The 18,363-nt window shown below is 61.9% G+C and overlaps 1 protein-coding gene across 1 annotated transcript; it reads left to right on the top strand.

The window, feature by feature from the left end:
* Window positions 1-337: 337 nt before the first annotated feature.
* On the top strand, window positions 338-2,593 carry LOC124543847. Its single transcript, XM_047122169.1, has one exon. It carries the CDS (start codon window positions 338-340, stop codon window positions 2,591-2,593), a length of 2,256 nt encoding a protein of 751 aa, XP_046978125.1.
* The last annotated feature ends 15,770 nt before the right edge of the window (window positions 2,594-18,363 follow it).

Below are 18,363 nucleotides of genomic sequence, written 5' to 3'. Positions count from 1 at the left end.
CAGTCGCCTCCTCGTGGCGCACCCTGGGCAACGGGGCCGGCTTGAGCTTGCTCGCCGGCCACGGCTAAGACTGACGCGGAGGGCATGCCACGGGTCGCTCCCGGTCTTTCTCTGTTTTCAGAGTGGACCGGCGGCCCCGTGGTAACGAAGGAGTGTATATATATTTTAAGTATGTAGTAATAATAAGTTTATTTTAGGTGTATAGTCTTTTGTATAGTGTTTTCTTTTATTGTGTACCCGAATCCTAAGTGGCGACGCAGCGCGATGGGATGCATGGCCGGAGGGTATTCCGGTCATGACTGCGTCTCGCCGGCAGCCCCGGCAACTTTTTTAAAATATGAGTGCTTCTAACAATAATAATTCTCCAGGAGGGTGTCACTCCCTCTCCGACCCGCTTCACGGGTCGGACCGTCCCGCATCGAAATCTGGAGGGGACAAAGATGCACTAGATCTTTTTCACGATGACCATTTGGCGAGCATAAAGGATATAGAGATGGAGAGTGTGGGAGTAGATTTAGGTGTAAATAGTAGTTTAAGTTGTACAAAGGAGGTGGAAGTGCAAGCCCCAATGGCGCGCAAAATACAGACGCAGGAAACTGCACAGAAAATCCCAGTGGTGAGACTGGAACGACTCTCCGAGTCAGGCCCGTCTCCCACGCAAACCGGACGAGACACGCGAAGGAAGGGGGAGAAGCGGCCCCGCACGGCGGACAGCTTCTCGGGCTCCGAGAGCGATGCGAGCGCGCATTTTAGCGACGCAGAACTCTCGGAGTCGTCAGTGAGTAGGTGGCTGAAGCCCTCGAGTAAGAGAGGGCGTGGCAGACCGCCTACTCACGGGATGTACGTCGGGCTCGGCAAATCCCAAGATGAGCTCAGCTCCCAAAAGGAGAAAGAACGGCGGTACGAAGCGGAGGATGCGCTGGCCGCATACACTGAAGCGGCCAAGGCGGCGATCGAGGAAAGGGCGGCTCGCTCGAGGAATCGCACGCCGACCATCGGTATAACCGAAAACGACATTCCGAAGACGTCAGCCGCCTTAGACGCGAAGGTCCAGGAAGCGCTTGACGTGGTGCTTCAGGTTGCCGACAAATCGGGCAACCTGAAGGGCACCTTCGTCAGGGCTCTGAAGACTGCCGCTGACACCATTAAAGGTGCAGTTGCGGATCTGAGAGCCCTGACCGTGACAGAAGAGGTGGCGCGGCTGGAGGCTGCGAACACGCAGCTCTCGGGCCAGTTGGCCGAGCTAAGAAGAGAAGTGGCCCTGATGCGCACACAGCCTGCGAGTATGGACGAGGCAACCATCCAGCGCGTAATGGAGGAGGCGCTGCGCTCCAGCCGGGAGCAGTTCGGCAACATGCTGAATGCCCGGATGGAGGGCATCGAGCGGCGCCTCCTCCCGGAGCCCCGGCTGCGACCTCCGCTGGCCGCAGACCGAAAGACGACGCAGACCGCGGTTACAGCTGCACGGGTGACGACTCCAACGCAGTCGCCCGCTGCTGTGGACACGGAGAGAGTTGGGAGCTCTAAAACGGCTCAACCAAAAGTCACCAAAAAGAAGGAGAAAAAGAAGAGGACAAAGCCCAGTATGGCTGCTCAAGAAGCAGCAGCAGCTGCGGGTAACACAACTGTCCCTCCAGCGCCGTCGAAGCCGGTCAGTTCCGGAATGTCATGGGCGGCCGTTGTTCGCAAACAACCGAACAAGCCGCCCAAAAACCCGGCGAAAGAAACAAAGGGAAAGAAGAAAGCCCCTAGGCAAAGGAAGCTTCGCCCTCCTCGCACCGCGGTCATTACGATCACACTGAAACCCGGTGCTGAGGAGAAAGGGGTCAGGTACGAGAGCGTTCTCGCTGAGGCCAAAAGCCGTGTCAAACTCGGCGAGGTCGGCCTCACCTCCGTGCGCTTCAGGACAACAGCCACGGGGGCGAGGATGCTCGAAGTGCCGCCGGGCACGAACGAACCGGAGAAGGCGGCGGACGCTCTAGCGGCCAAGCTCCGGGAGGTCCTCGATCAGGACGAAGTCCAGATCCATCGGCCTACCAAATGTGTTGAGATACGCGTCATGGATCTGGACGATGCGGTCACGGCGGAGGAAGTAGTGGCGGCGGTCGCCGCAGAAGGAGGCTGCTCCGACGGAGCGATTAGGCCAGGCGTGGTCGTTCGGGGCTTCAACGGCTGCAGGTCGCTGTGGCTCAGCTGCCCAGTCGCAGCGGCCAAAAAGATATTGGCAACTGGCAGGGTTAAAGTGGGGTGGATCTCGGCGCGGGTGCTGTTGCTCGAGCCGAGGCCGCTCCGCTGCTACAAATGCCTCGAGGGAGGCCACATGGGGGCCAAGTGCGACAGGGACGTCGACCGCAGCCGTCTGTGCTTCCGCTGCGGTCGGGCTGACCACAAGGCCCGAGATTGTACAGCCGCAGAAGCAAGCTGCGCCATATGCTCAGCGGCTGGCAAACCGGCGGCGCATGCCATCGGCAGCAGGGCGTGTCCTACGAACAGAACCCGCCCTGCGCGAGGTAAAGCCAGAGGAACGGTGGCGAAGAGGCCCGCCACCGCGTCCCAACGGACCGTGGAGGAGCCAATGGAGACATCGCACTAATGGCTCTGCGTTGTCTTCAGGCCAATTTAAACCACTCTGCCAGAGCTCAGGACCTCCTAGTCCAAAGCATGGCAGAGTGGCAAATCGACGTTGCGGTGGTATCGGAGCCCTACGTCGTTCATTTACGGGACGACTGGGTCTCCGACCACGAAGGAGTGGTGGCAATCGTCGCCCCTGCCGTCGCTGGTTCCCCTGCTATCGAAGGGGTAGCCAGGGGCAGAGGGTTCGTGGTCGCGGTGATCGGGAGTGTGGTGACCGTGGGCGTCTACGCCTCGCCCAATCGGAGTCTCGCGGAGTTTGAACAGCTGCTCGTCGAGGTCGGGGCTCTGATTGGGCAAGCATCGCCTAACCCGGTGCTAGTTGCGGGGGACTTCAACGCCAAATCTACGGCTTGGGGTTCCCCTGCGACAGACGCCAGAGGCGAGGCGCTGGAAGAGTGGGCGGTCTCGCTCGGTCTCGCGGTGATCAACAGTGGGTCGGAGAGCACGTGCGTGCGGCAGCAGGGCGAGTCGATCGTGGACGTTACGTTCGCGTCCATCGCCCTAGCCCGCCGTGTTCAAGAGTGGAGGGTGGAGACGGCCGTGGAGACTCTATCGGATCATCGATACATCCGATTCGATGTCTCCGCGGTTCCAGTCGTCCGGCCCGCTGTTGAGCGGACAGAAGGTCCGCGGTGGAGCCTGGGCCGCCTCGATAGCCAGTTGGCAAAAGAGGCGGCAATCGTGGAGGCCTGGTGCGCCGGTACCGAGCCGGTGGCGCAGGTCGACCGAGAGGCTGACCAACTCGGCGCAGCCCTGTTTCGCATTTGCGATGTGGCGATGCCGAGAGTCAAGCCTCAGGCTCCACGTCGCCGCGTGTATTGGTGGCGGCCGGAACTCCGCCAGCTGCGGAGAGCCTGTGTTGCGGCTCGCCGCCAGTACGCCAGGAGCAGGAGAAGACGTGTGCGTGACCGCGACCTGGAGGCGACCTTTTACACCGCCTACAGGGACGCTTGCGATCAACTCAAGAAGGCCATAGCCCAGGCGAAAGAGGATGCGTGGCGAGAATGGCTCGCGACGCTGGAGAGCGACCCATGGGGGAGACCGTACCGGGTCGTGAGACAAAAACTCCGACCCTGGACCCCCCCACTCACCAGCACTCTCCAGCCACATTTACTGGAGAGAATTGTGGGCGCGCTCTTCCCGGAACGCGAGGATTTTGTCCCACCACCGATGGCACCCGGAAGCCGCGACAACATCGGCGCCGACCACCTGGCGCCTCCAGTCACCGAGTCGGAATTAGTCTCGGCAATGCTTAAGCTCCGCTCGAAGAAGACAGCCCCAGGGCCCGATGGGATACCGGGACGCGCACTGGCAATCGCACTGGGCGAAATGGGTGACAGCGTCCGGCGTTTATTCACCGCGTGCCTGGCTCAAGGCAGGTTCCCCGATCGGTGGAAAACGGGAAAGCTCGTACTCATTCGTAAGGAGGGTCGAGCGCCCGATCAGCCGTCGGCCTACCGCCCAATCGTGCTGCTCGACGAGGTGAGCAAGCTCTTCGAGCGTGTGCTCGCCGTCCGCCTAGTCGACAGCATGGAGCCGGGCCTTAGCGAGCGGCAGTATGGCTTCCGCCCTGGCCGCTCGACGCTGGACGCGATCGCCAAGGTGAGGGACCTCGCAGAGGAGGAGGCGAGCCGGGGTGGGGTTTTGTTGGCTGTCTCGTTGGACATATCCAACGCCTTCAACTCCCTGCCCTGGGAAGTCGTCAAGGAAGCACTGAGGTACCATAACGTACCGTGGTACCTGCGGCGTCTAATTGGCGATTACCTCACAGGACGTGCCGTGGTATACCCGACTGGAGACGGTATCAAGAGGAGACAGATGTCGTGCGGTGTTCCACAGGGCTCTGTACTGGGTCCTCTCCTGTGGAACATCGGGTACGACTGGGTGCTGCGCGGGGCCACCCTGCAGGGGGTCAGCGTCACATGCTACGCTGACGACACCCTCGTGTCGGCCCGCGGCAGTACCCACCGGGAGGCAGCTTACCTCGCCACAGCTGGCGTCGCGCACGTGGTTCATCGCATCCGTGCTCTGGGCCTCGAGGTGGCCTTGCACAAGTCCGAGGCCCTTGCTTTTCATGGTCCTCGGAACGCGCCACCTCCGGACATGGTACTGACAATCGGCGGAACTTTCATCCCCATCGGGTCGACGATGAAGTACCTGGGACTCGTCCTCGATGGCAGGTGGAAGTTCGAGGAGCACTTCCGGCGCTTGGCCCCGAGACTGGTGGCTGCAGCCGGAGCGCTGGGGCGGATTCTGCCCAACGTCGGTGGCCCAGGTAGTTCGTGCAGGCGTCTGTACTCCGGCGTGGTGCGCTCGATGGCACTCTACGGTGCGCCAATATGGGCGGACGCTCTGAGCGCTCGCAACGTCGCCTCTCTGCGACGTCCGCAGCGGGCGATGGCGCTCAGGGCGGCTCGGGCGTACCGGACGGTGTCATACACCGCGGCCGGCTTGCTGTCCGGAAGCCCGCCATGGGACCTCGAGGCCGAGATCAACTCGAGCGTCTACTGGCGGGTCAAGGCGGCAAGAGCACAGGGGAACCCACCCCTAGTCCAACAGTGGAGGGAGGAGGCAAGACGCCGCCTGATGGAGAGGTGGGAGGATCGGCTTCGAGTTCCGGATGCCGGCGGGGAGCTCGTGGCGGCCATCCGCCCAGTTTTGAGAGAGTGGGTCGAACGCAAGCACGGCCCACTGACGTACCACCTGACGCAGCTCATGTCCGGTCACGGCTGCTTCGCCAAGTACTTGTGCGATGTGGTCGGGAGAGAGCCGTCAGTGCTATGTCTCCATTGTGACGACGGAGCCGTGGACACGGCCGAGCACACGCGCGCAGAGTGCCCAGCCTGGGCGGAGCCTCGCGCAGCCCTGTCCACGGCCATTGGACCAGACATATCGCTTCCGGCCTTAGTGCGCAAGATGGTCGCGAGCGAAGAGGCGTGGGCGGCATTACGAACCTTCAGCGAGGTCGTAATGTCCGCCAAGGAGAAGGCGGAACGACAGCGGGAGGACGACACAAACTCCCTCCCGTTGCGTCGACGGAGACCTGGTCGACGACGCCGCGACCACCTAGGCCGGTTGCCCTGACCTGATCTGACACAGCGGCGGCGGACCTTTACATCCGCCGCTGCACAACCCGGACGTGACACAGCGCTATCGGCAGCGGACTTTTACATCTGCTGCCGCATGGCCCTGTTTTGACTTGACGCAACGTAGTTGGCAGCGGAACTTTACATCCGCTGCCTTCGCCCAGCCTCCAGTGGCGGACTCGGGGGAGTCCGTCACGGTTCTGACGGAGGCGGAGACGGAAGCGTGCCGCAACATCCTGGCACGCTCTCGAGATGAGTCGCCCATTTACAGCGACGACCGCTGGCAGGGCCGCGGTGGTGAGCCACGTGCGTTCCCGTAGCCCTGCCGCCTTGCGGTGAAGGCGGAAATCCTAGGAGGTTTTAGTGGGTAGGACGGGGCCTTCTGCCCCGGGAGTCCCACATATCCGTCCCGGTCTCCCCCTTTCGACCGGGCGGAATGCGTAAATGCATTTCCTCCTAGTAAAACAAAAAAAAAAAAAAAAAAAAAAAAAAAAAGGTTAGGTTGGGGTGCATGGGGTGCATGTCAGTCGCCTCCTCGTGGCGCACCCTGGGCAACGGGGCCGGCTTGAGCTTGCTCGCCGGCCACGGCTAAGACTGACGCGGAGGGCATGCCACGGGTCGCTCCCGGTCTTTCTCTGTTTTCAGAGTGGACTGTGTGCGCGGCCCCGTGGCAAGGAAGGAGTGTAGATATAGTTTGTAAATATATGTTAATTAGTTTTATAATTATTAGGTAGGTCATAAATATTTTATTTTATTTGTATTTTTATGTAGGTTGTCAATTTTTGTAAATTTAATTTTTTGTTTTGAGGAAGACAACCTCGATAAAAAATAACCCTGAATCCCAAGTGGCTACGCAGCGCGATGGGATGCATGGCCGGAGGGTAGTTCGGTCTCGACTGCATTTCCTTTTTCATTCTTGTTTTTATTTTTTTCTTTATTCTTTTTTCTTTTATTCTCTTCTTCTGCCGGCAGCCCCGGCAAAAAAAAAAAACCAACATGACTAGTGCATCTATCAAAATTAATTCTCCAGGGGGGTTTCAGTAAAAAGGGTGGGCAAGGTCTCCAAGGGCCTTAGCGGCTGCAGCCAGAAGGCGCTTAAAGAGGCTACGGCCTCAATTCTGGAGTGCGCCCAGGTGCTGCTCACCCGCACCGATACCGAGGAGACGGCGCTGCTGCGGGCCCAGAACACCAGGCTCGCAGCACAGGTCGAGGCGCTCAGGAAAGAGCAAACAGAGCTCAAGGCCGAGATGGCCAACTTCCGCCGCGAACACCTCAGGCGGGAGGTGGGCCTTCTGAGCGCCACGCCTGACGCCACGCCGCAACCGCAGCAACAGCAGCAGTCGCCGCAGGAGACGGAGCTGGCTCGCCTGATCCGTCAGGAGATGGCGAGCTTTAACGCTCGTTTCTCGGTGCTCGAGGGGAGGATTTTACGTCCCCCCCTAGCTGCAGACCAGCGCAGCGCACCGGCGCCGACATATGCGGCCAAAGCCGCAGCGCCCCGTGCCACCCAACCGGCACAAGCGGCTGCTGCCAAAAAAGGGAAGTCGAAGGCGGCCAAAAAGGCAAGTGCGGCCCAAGCCGCAGCGCCCCGTGTCACCCAACCCGATGGACGAGACAGACCGGCGTCGCGCAACCCCCCGTCAACACCCGACGCAAAGTGGAAGGTTGCGGGCGACGCCAAGAAGAAGAAGAAGGAGGCGCGCCAGCGGGCTAAAAAAGAGGCCCAGAAGAAGAAGGAGGAGAGAGTCGCGGCGGCCAAGCGCCGGCCTGCGAGGCTCAGGACTCCCCGCTCCACTGCAGTGGCTCTCACCCTGCAGCCAAAGCCAAAGCCAAAGCCGAGATCTCGCTGAGCGATCTCGGCATAACGGGCCTTCGGTGCAAAACGACTGCGACCGGAGGCCGACTCCTGGAGGTCTCGGGGGCCACCAGTGGTCCCAAAGCTGACGCCCTAGCGGAAAAGCTCAGGGCGTCACTGGGGTCGGACGACGTCCGAGTCTCCAGGCCCACCAAATGCGCGGTTTTGCGCATTTCGGGCCTGGATGACTCTGCGACGACAGAGGAGGTCGTCGCCGCCGTCTCCAAGACCGGAGGATGCCCGCCTGATCAGGTCAAGGCGGGCACGATACGTCGGGGGGTCTCAGGTCTAGGGACCACCCACGTGAGCTGTCCCTTAGCGGCGGCCAGAAAGCTAAGGGACAGCAGACTCCTGGTGGGGTGGGTCTCGGCGCAGGTCACGCTCCTACCGCCGAGGCCTTTCCGGTGCTACCGGTGTCTGGAGGGTGGACACGCGGGGGCACGGTGCACCGCTGAGGTTGATCGCAGCCAATTATGTTACCGCTGCGGTCAGCCCGGCCACAAGGCTGGCACCTGCTCAGCCAAGACGCCGCACTGCGTTATATGTGCGGCGTCTGGAAAGCCAGCCGAGCACCGGATCGGGTCGAAGGCCTGTGTGAGACCCACCGCCACAACGGCGAGGACAAAACCGGCTCATCCGCCGAAGACCGCCAAGAAGAAGGCAGCCAGCTCCTCGCAGCCGGTTCGACCACCGGCTGCGGCACAAGAACAGCCGAGGACTGGGGAGGAGGCGACGGCCATGGACACTCAATAATGGCTCAACGTCGTCTCCTCCAAGCCAATATCAACCACTGCGCCAGGGCTCAGGATCTCTTGCTCCAGAGCATGGCGCAGTGGTCGATCGATTTGACCGCCGTCGCCGAGCCGTACTTCGTGCCGCCCAGGGATGACTGGGTGTGCGACGATAACCGCTCGGTGGCGTTGATCAGGAGGTCCGCCGCTGACACGCTTCCCTTCGAGGCCGTCACTCGAGGGCGGGGCTATGTCGCGGCAGTCTGGGGTGACATCATGGTCGTGGGGGTATATTTCGCCCCCAGCCTTTCTCTCGCCGATCTTGAGAGTGTCACCCTAGAGTTGGGCACGATAGTCCGTCGTGGCTGTCCTCGCCCCGTGATCGTCTTGGGGGACTTCAACGCCAAGTCTACGGCTTGGGGTTCCCCGTCTACGGACGCGCGGGGCGAGCTAGTGGAGGAGTGGGCGGTCGAGCTGGGCCTGCTTCTCCTGAATCGGGGTTCGGTGCAGACGTGCGTGCGGCAGCGGGGTGGGTCTATAGTGGACCTCACGTTCGCTAGCCCCGCTCTCGCGCGCAGCGTCCTCGACTGGCACGTCGTCGAGGACGTCGAGACGCTATCCGACCATCGGTACATTCGGTTTAGCGTCTCTGCCCGAACCTCGATTCGGCCGATCCAAGCGGCAGGTCGGCACGGAGACGGTCCGCGATGGGCGCTGAAGCGGCTGGACAGGGAGGCTCTCCTGGAGGCCTCGATCGTCAAGGCCTGGCTGGATTCGCCAGACAGGCCTGCCGACATCGACGACGAGGCGGAGTGGTTCCGGGAGAGCATGTCGCAAATCTGCGACGCTGGCATGCCCCGAGTCCGGCCGTTGTCAGCTAGGCGCCAAGTGTACTGGTGGGCGCAGTCGATTGCGCAGTTGCGCAACGAATGCACACTGATGCGACGCCAGTACGCGAGGTGCCGACGACGGAGGAGAGGCCGCCGCCCCTTTACAGCGGTGGCCGAAGAAGCGCAGGAGAGTGAAGAGGCGGAACTGTACGCTAGCTACAGGGAGGCGAAGAGCGCACTCCAGTTGGCCATCGTCAGAGCCAAGGCCCAGGCCAACGACGAGCTGGTGGAGACTCTGGACCTAGATCCGTGGGGACGCCCTTACCTGATGGTGAGAGGCAAGTTGCGCCAGTCGGCTCCCCCACTGTCCCGGAGTCTCCAGCCGCAGCTGCTGGAGGAGGTGGTGGGTGCTCTGTTTCCTTCTAGACCGGAGCACGCACCACCGGCTATGGTTCCGCCTCACAGTGACGCGGAAGAGGGTGAAGACGACGTGCCCGCAGTCACCCGGGAAGAGCTCAGAGGGGCGGTGGCTCGCATCAGGAACACCGCCCCTGGACCCGACGGCATTCCAGGCCGTGCGTGGGTCCTCGCCCTGAGAGAACTCGGGCCACGACTCTCAGGGCTGCTGAGCGCATGCTTGGAGCGAGGCCAGTTTCCAAGCCGGTGGAAGACCGGGAAGCTGGTCTTGCTGAAGAAGGAGGGACGACCCGCAGACTCGCCATCTGCGTACCGACCGATCGTGTTGCTGGACGAGGTGTGTAATGAGGGGCTCGCCCCCCGGTTGTTGGGCGCCGCTTCAGCGCTCTCGCGCTTGCTGCCCAATCTGGGAGGACCCAACTCCTCATGCAGGAGGCTCTACATGGGGGTCGTACGGTCGATGGCGCTATACGCCGCACCAGTGTGGGCGGATGCCCTGACGGCCCGCAACATCGCGGCGCTGAGAAGGCCAGCCTCCAGTGGCGGACTAGGGGGAGTCCGTCACGTTTACTGGACGGAGGCAACGGAGGAAGGCGCGCCCTTGGGCGCGCATTCAACGATTTGACCGCCTCACGGCGGTCGCCGCGGGGGGGCCGCGGAAGTATGCTCTAGCGTTCCCGTAGCCCCTCCATCACGCGGTACGGTGGAAACCCGAGGAGGTTTTAGTGGGTAGGACAGGGCCTTCTGCCCTGGCACGGGGCCCTTATGGCCCCGGTCGAGTCCCACATACCCGTCCCGGTCCCCCGGCCGGGCGGGAGGCGTAAATGCCTTTCCTCCTCGTAAAACAAAAAAAAAAAAAAAAAAAAGGTTAGGTTAGGTTAGGTTAGGTTGGGGTGCATGTCAGTCGCCTCCTCGTGGCGCACCCTGGGCAACGGGGCCGGCTTGAGCTTGCTCGCCGGCCACGGCTAAGACTGACGCGGAGGGCATGCCACGGGTCGCTCCCGGTCTTTCTCTGTTTTCAGAGTGGACTGTGTGCGCGGCCCCGTGGCAGAGAAGGAGTGTAAATATATTCTGTAAATATATATATATTAATTAGTTTTATTAGGTAGGCTATAAATATTTTATTTTATTTTATTTTAATGTAGGTTATGTAAATTTTTTGTAAATTTTGCTTTTGTTTGAGGAAGACAACCTCGATAAAAAATAACCCCAAATCCCAAGTGGCTACGCAGCGCGATGGGATGCATGGCCGGAGGGTAGTTCGGTCCCGACTGCATTTCTTTTTCCTTCTTCCTTTGTTCTTTCTTCTTTTACTCTTTTATTCTTCTTCGCCGGCAGCCCCGGCAAAACCTAAAAAAAATGAGCGCATCTAACAAAATCAATTCTCCAGGGGGGTTTCAGTCCCTCTCCGATCCGCCTCACGGATCGGACAGTCCCGTCGAATCTGGAGGGGACAGGGATGCCAGATCGATCTTTTCGAACAACATTAACGCGATGACAACGGACAATGATTTGCCTATGATGAGGATGCCAGTAGTACGGCTGGAGCGACTGGGGGAGCTGTCGGACACCGACAGCTTATCCAGCAGGATGAGCGTGGCGAGCGCGGTGAGCGCCAACTCAAAGCGCTCACGGAAACGCGCGAGAGAGGTCCCGGATTCTGGGTCGGACTCTACTCGCAGCGACGAACGAACACCAACAAGAAAAGGTAGACCGACTACTACCGGCAAATATGCCGGTATCGGTCTATCAAGACGCGAGGCCGCGGCTGCGACGAAGGCTGCAGCAGCCGCCGAAAAACTGGAGGAGGACGAGCGGCAGATCGCGGCTCTGACCAAGAGGGTGGTGGAAGGGAGAGCCACTCCTCGGTCGGAGTCGTCAGACTCTGCTGCCTTAGAGGTCGAGGCAGAGGAGCTACCTGCCTCCGACCTCAACCGGAGGATGACAGACGCGGTTGCGGCGATAAAAAGGGTGGGCAAGGTCTCCAAGGGCCTTAGCGGCTGTAGCCAGAAGGCACTGAAAGAGGCTACGGCCTCGATACTGGAGTGCGCCCAGGTGCTGCTCACCCGCACCGATACTGAAGAGACGGCGCTGCTGCGGGCCCAGAACACCAGGCTCGCAGCACAGGTCGAGGCGCTCAGGAAAGAGCAGCTAGAGCTCAAGGCCGAGATGGCCAACTTCCGCCGCGAACACCTCAGGCGGGAGGTGGGCCTTCTGAGCGCCACGCCTGACGCCACGCCGCAACCGCAGCAGACACAACAGCAGCAGTCGTCGCAAGAGACGGAGTTGGCTCGCCTGATCCGTAAGGAGATGGCGAGTTTCAACGCCCGCTTCTCGGTGCTCGAGGGGAGGATTTTACGTCCCCCCCTCGCTGCAGACCAACGCAGCGCACCGGCGCCGACATATGCGGCCAAAGCCGCAGCGCCCCGTGCCACCCAACCGGCACAAGCGGCTGCTGCCAAAAAAGGGAAGGGGAAGGCGGCCAAAAAGGCAATTGCGGCCCAAGCCGCAGCGCCCCGTGTCACCCAACCCGATGGACGAGACAGACCAGCGTCGCGCAACCCCCCGTCAACACCCGACGCGGAGTGGAAGGTTGCGGGCGACGCCAAGAAGAAGAAGAAGGAGGCGCGCCAGCGGGCTAAAAAAGAGGCCCAGAAGAAGAAGGAGGAGAGAGTCGCGGCGGCCAAGCGCCGGCCTGCGAGGCTCAGGACTCCCCGCTCGACTGCAGTGGCTCTCACCCTGCAGCCAGGGGCGGAGGAGCGGGGCCTCTCTTATGCCGACATCTTGGCGAAGGCAAAAGCCGAGATCTCGCTGAGCGATCTCGGCATAACGGGCCTCCGGTGCAAAACGACTGCCACCGGAGGCCGACTCCTGGAGGTCTCGGGGGCCACGAGTGGTCCCAAAGCTGACGCCCTAGCGGAAAAGCTCAGGGCGTCACTGGGGTCGGACGACGTCCGAGTGTCCAGGCCCACCAAATGCGCGGTTTTGCGCATTTCGGGCCTGGATGACTCTGCGACGATAGAGGAGGTCGTCGCCGCCGTCTCCAAGACCGGAGGATGCCCGCCTGATCAGGTCAAGGCGGGCACGATACGTCGGGGGGTCTCTGGTCTAGGGACCACCCATGTGAGCTGTCCCTTAGCGGCGGCCAAGAAGCTAAGGGACAGCAGACTCCTAGTGGGGTGGGTCTCGGCGCAGGTCACGCTATTACCACCGAGGCCTTTCCGGTGCTACCGGTGTCTGGAAGGTGGACACGCGGGGGCACGGTGCACCGCTGAGGTAGACCGCAGCCAACTCTGTTACCGCTGCGGTCAGCCCGGTCACAAGGCTGGCACCTGCTCTGCCAAGACGCCGCACTGCGTTATCTGTGCGGCGTCTGGAAAGCCAGCCGACCATAAGATCGGGTCGAAGGCCTGCACGAGACCCACTGCCAAAACATCGGCGAAGAAACAACCGGCTCATCCGCCGAAGACCGCCGCCAGGCAGAAGAAGAAGGCAGCCAGCTCCTCGCAGCCGGTTCGACCACCGGCTGCGGCACAAGAACAGCCGAGGACTGGGGAGGAGGCGACGGCCATGGACACTCAGTAATGGCTCTACGTCGTCTCCTCCAAGCCAATATCAACCACTGCGCCAGGGCTCAGGATCTCTTGCTCCAGAGCATGGCGCAGTGGTCGATCGATTTGACCGCCGTCGCCGAGCCGTACTTCGTGCCGCCCAGGGATGACTGGGTGTGCGACGATAACCGCTCGGTGGCGTTGATCCGGAGGTCCGCCGCCGACACGCTTCCCTTCGAGACTGTTACTCGAGGGCGGGGCTATGTCGCGGCAGTCTGGGGTGACATCATGGTCGTGGGGGTATATTTCGCCCCCAGCCTTTCTCTCGCCGATCTGGAGAGTGTCACCCTGGAGTTGGCCACGGTTGTCCGTCGTGGCTGTCCTCGCCCCGTGATCGTCCTGGGGGACTTCAACGCCAAGTCTACGGCTTGGGGTTCCCCGTCTACGGACGCGCGGGGTGAGCTAGTGGAGGAGTGGGCGGTCGAGCTGGGCCTGCTTCTCCTGAATCGGGGTTCGGTGCAGACGTGCGTGCGGCAGCGGGGTGGGTCTATAGTGGACCTCACGTTCGCTAGCCCCGCTCTCGCGCGCAACGTCCTCGACTGGCACGTCGTCGAGGACGTCGAGACGCTATCCGACCATCGGTACATTCGGTTTAGCGTCTCTGCCCGAACTTCGATTCGGCCGATCCAAGCGGCAGGTCGGCACGGAGACGGTCCGCGATGGGCGCTGAAGCGGCTGGACAGGGAGGCTCTCCTGGAGGCCTCGATCGTCAAGGCCTGGCTAGATTCGCCAGACAGGCCTACCGACATCGACGACGAGGCGGAGTGGTTCCGGGAGAGCATGTCGGACATATGCGACGCTGGCATGCCCCGAGTCCAGCCGTTGTCAGCTAGGCGCCAAGTGTACTGGTGGGCGCAGTCGATTGCGCAGTTGCGCAACGAATGCACACAGATGCGACGCCAGTACGCGAGGTGCCGACGACGGAGGAGAGGCCGCCGCCCCTTTACAGCGGCGGCCGAAGAAGCACAGGAGAATGAAGAGGCGGAACTGTACGCTAGCTACAGGGAGGCGAAGAGCGCACTCCAGCTGGCCATCGTCAGAGCCAAGGCCCAGGCCAACGACGAGCTGGTGGAGACTCTGGACCTAGATCCGTGGGGACGCCCCTACTTGATGGTGAGGGGCAAGTTGCGCCAGTCGGCTCCCCCGCTGTCCCGGAGTCTCCAGCCGCAGCTGCTGGAGGAGGTGGTGGGTGCTCTGTTTCCTTCTAGACCGGAGCACGCACCACCAGCTATGGTTCCGCCTCACAGTGACGCGGAAGAGGGTGAAGACGACGTGCCCGCAGTCACCCGGGAAGAGCTCAGAGGGGCAGTGGCTCGCATCAGGAACACCGCCCCTGGACCCGACGGCATTCCAGGCCGTGCGTGGGTCCTCGCCCTGAGAGAACTCGGGCCACGACTCTCAGGGCTGCTGAGCGCATGCTTGGAGCGAGGCCAGTTTCCAAGCCGGTGGAAGACCGGGAAGCTGGTCTTGCTTAAGAAGGAGGGACGACCCGCAGACTCGCCATCTGCGTACCGACCGATCGTGTTGCTGGACGAGGTGTGTAAGATCTTCGAGCGTGTCATCGCCAGTCGCCTCGTTCAGCACATGACCAGGGTGGGGCCGGATTTGGCGGAGAACCAATTCGGCTTCCGCCAGGGGTGTTCGACGGTCGACGCGATCATGCGCGTGAAGGCCCTCGCGGAGGAGGCAGTTGCCCGGGGTGAGGTGGTCTTGGCGGTGTCGCTCGACATCGCCAACGCTTTCAACACCTTGCCCTGGAGTACCATCCGTGAAGCACTCCGGTACCACGGAGTGCCGCGCTACCTCCAACGCGTGGTCGCGGCGTACCTGTCGGACCGAGCGGTCGTGTACCCGGGTCGCGAGAGGTGGGGTCGTCGAGAGACGTCGTGCGGCGTTCCACAGGGTTCCGTTTTGGGTCCACTCCTGTGGAACGTGGGGTACGACTGGGCCCTGCGCGGTGCGTTCATCCACGGCGTCGGTGTCATTTGTTACGCCGACGACACGCTGGTTACAGCACGTGGAAAGACGTACCGGCAGGCGGCCATACGCGCGACGGCTGGTGTCGCGCATGCCGTGGGAAGGATCCGGCGGCTGGGCTTGGAGGTGGCATTGCACAAGTCGGAGGCCTTGTGTTTTCACGGGCCGAGGACGAAGCCGCCTCCCGGGTCCAGCATCATCGTAGGAGGGGTATCCATCGCTGTCGAGTCGACGATGAAATACCTAGGACTCGTCCTCGACAGTAGGTGGAACTTCGAGCCGCACTTTACACGGCTCGCCCCCCGGTTGTTAGGCGCCGCTTCAGCGCTCTCGCGCTTGCTGCCCAATCTGGGGGGACCCAACTCCTCATGCAGGAGGCTCTACATGGGGGTCGTACGGTCGATGGCGTTATACGCCGCGCCAGTGTGGGCGGATGCCCTGACGGCCCGCAACGTCGCCGCGCTGAGAAGGCCACAGCGCGCGATGGCCGTCAGGATGATAAGGGGATACCGTACGATCTCCTTCGAGGCAGCGAGCCTCCTAGCCGGATCGCCGCCCTGGGACCTCGAGGCTAAGCTCCTCGCGTCGCTCTATTGGTGGCGCGTGGAGGCGGTCGAGCGGGGTGAGCGCCTGGTGCCTCGACAGATCGAGGCACGCAGGGCAGAGCTCCGCCAGGTCTCAGTGGCGGAGTGGGAGACGCGCTTGGCGCGACCCACGGCAGGGCAAGCCGTCGCTATTGCGGCGGTGAGGCCCGTTTTGAAGGAGTGGCTCACCAGGAGCCACGGCGCCCTCAGCTTCCGGCTGACGCAGGTGCTTACTGGACACGGGTGCTTCGGTAGGTACCTGTGTCGCATAGGTCGGGAGCCGACGTCCCAGTGCCACCATTGTGGCGATGGTCGCGACGATACGGCGTTGCACACATTGGCGGAGTGCCCAGCATGGGCTGAGCAGCGCCGTGACCTCGTCGCGGCCGTAGGTGTCGCTGCGGGAAACCTCTCGCTTCCGGCCGTCGTCTCCGCGATGGTACGGAGCGAGGCAGGGTGGAGCGCCGTCGCCACCTTCTGCGAGGAAGTGATGCTCGCGAAGGAGGCGGCGGAAAGGGAGAGAGAGGCTGCCTCCTCTCTCCCCTCCCGCAGCAGACGAACTGGGCGTCGCAGGGTGGTCGCCGACTTACGACCACCCTAGGGCGTGGCCTGCGGACGGCAGACTCGGGGCGTCTCGCCGTCCGACCAGCAACAGGCCTCGAGGCGGCGGCGTCGTGTTCCGCACGCGCGCCTCGTAGTGGAGTCCTGCGGCCGGGTGGACAGCCGCAGTGATTGACGGGGCGCGCCTGACTCTTTACATCAGGCGCGCCAACGCCCGTCGGAAGGGTGCGACGAATGCTTCGGCGATACCCGCCCTTCCGACACATGGGCAATTGGAGGACACGGGTTGGGTTTTAGTCAGTAGGAGTCTGACAGTACCCTTCGCTCTTCCCCCAGAGCGGAGGGTCTCCATGATGGATTTCCCAACCATAAAAAAAAAAAAAAAAAAAAAAAAAAAAAAGGTTAGGTTACCGCGGCCGGCTTGCTGTCCGGAAGCCCGCCATGGGACCTCGAGGCCGAGATCAACTCGAGCGTCTACTGGCGGGTCAAGGCGGCAAGGGCAGATGGCAACCCCCCCCTAGTCCAACAGTGGAGGGAGGAGGCAAGACGCCGCCTGATGGAGAGGTGGGCGGATCGGCTTCGAGTTCCGGATGCCGGCGGGGAGCTCGTTGCGGCCATCCGCCCGGTTCTGAGAGAGTGGGTCGAACGCAAGCACGGCCCACTGACGTACCACCTGACGCAGCTCATGTCCGGTCACGGCTGCTTCGCCAAGTACTTGTGCGAGGTGGTCGGGAGAGAGCCGTCAGTGGTATGTCTCCATTGCGACGACGGAGCCGTGGACACGGCCGAGCACACGCGCGCAGAGTGCCCAGCCTGGGCGGAGCCTCGCGCAGCCCTGTCCACGGCCATTGGACCGGACATCTCGCTTCCGGCCTTAGTGCGCAAGATGGTCGCGAGTGAAGAGGCGTGGGCGGCACTACGCACCTTCAGCGAGGTCGTAATGTCCGCCAAGGAGAAGGCGGAACGACAGCGGGAGGACGACACCAACTCCCTCCCGTTGCGTCGACGGAGACCTGGTCGACGACGCCGCGACCACCTAGGCCGGTTGCCTTGACCCGATCTGACACAGCGGCGGCGGACCTTTACATCCGCCGCCGCACAACCCGGACGTGACACAGCGCTATCGGCAGCGGACTTTTACATCTGCTGCCGCATGGCCCTGTTTTAACTTGACGCAACGTAGTCGGCAGCGGAACTTTACATCCGCTGCCTTCGCCCAGCCTCCAGTGGCGGACTCGGGGGAGTCCGTCACGGTTCTGACGGAGGCGGAGACGGAAGCGTGCCGCAACATCCTGGCACGCTCTCGAGATGAGTCGCCCATTTACAGCGACGACCGCTGGCAGGGCCGCGGTGGTGAGCCACGTGCGTTCCCGTAGTCCTGCCGCCTTGCGGTGAAGGCGGAAATCCTAGGAGGTTTTAGTGGGTAGGACGGGGCCTTCTGCCCCGGGAGTCCCACATATCCGTCCCGGTCCCCCCTTTCGACCGGGCGGAATGCGTAAATGCATTTCCTCCTAGTAAAACAAAAAAAAAAAAAAAAAAAAAAAAAAAAGGTTAGGTTAGGTTAGGTTAGGTTAGGTTGGGGTGCATGTCAGTCGCCTCCTCGTGGCGCACCCTGGGCAACGGGGCCGGCTTGAGCTTGCTCGCCGGCCGCGGCTAAGACTGACGCGGAGGAAGGCCGCGGGGTCGCTCCTAGTACTTCTCCGATCGGTGGCGGAGTGGACTGTGTGAGCGGCCTCGCTGGCAATTAGCGGAGGAGATGTATATATGTATAATATGTATTTATGTAAATATTGTAAATAGTTGTATAAATGTGTATATATATATGTATGTATATAGCGGAGGGCTCGTTATGAGCGTTGAAGGAGGGGTGGTCCACCATTTCACACGTGGTGGACAACCGTCAGGTGTGGAGATACACCGATGGTCGGCGGCGGAGCCTGTCATCTTATCCGCCGCCACCAGGGCGTCAGCATTGTTGGCGCCCAGCATCCAGTGGCGGACTCGGGGGAGTCCGTCACGTTTACTGGACGGAGGCAACGGAGGAAGGCGCGCCCTTGGGCGCGCATTCAACGATTTG

The sequence above is a fragment of the Vanessa cardui genome, chromosome 3 (genome assembly GCF_905220365.1).
Source record: "Vanessa cardui chromosome 3, ilVanCard2.1, whole genome shotgun sequence".
Taxonomy (NCBI): Eukaryota; Metazoa; Arthropoda; class Insecta; order Lepidoptera; family Nymphalidae; genus Vanessa; species Vanessa cardui.
Note: the sequence above shows the minus strand (reverse complement) of the source record. Positions and strands in the feature narration are given on the sequence as shown.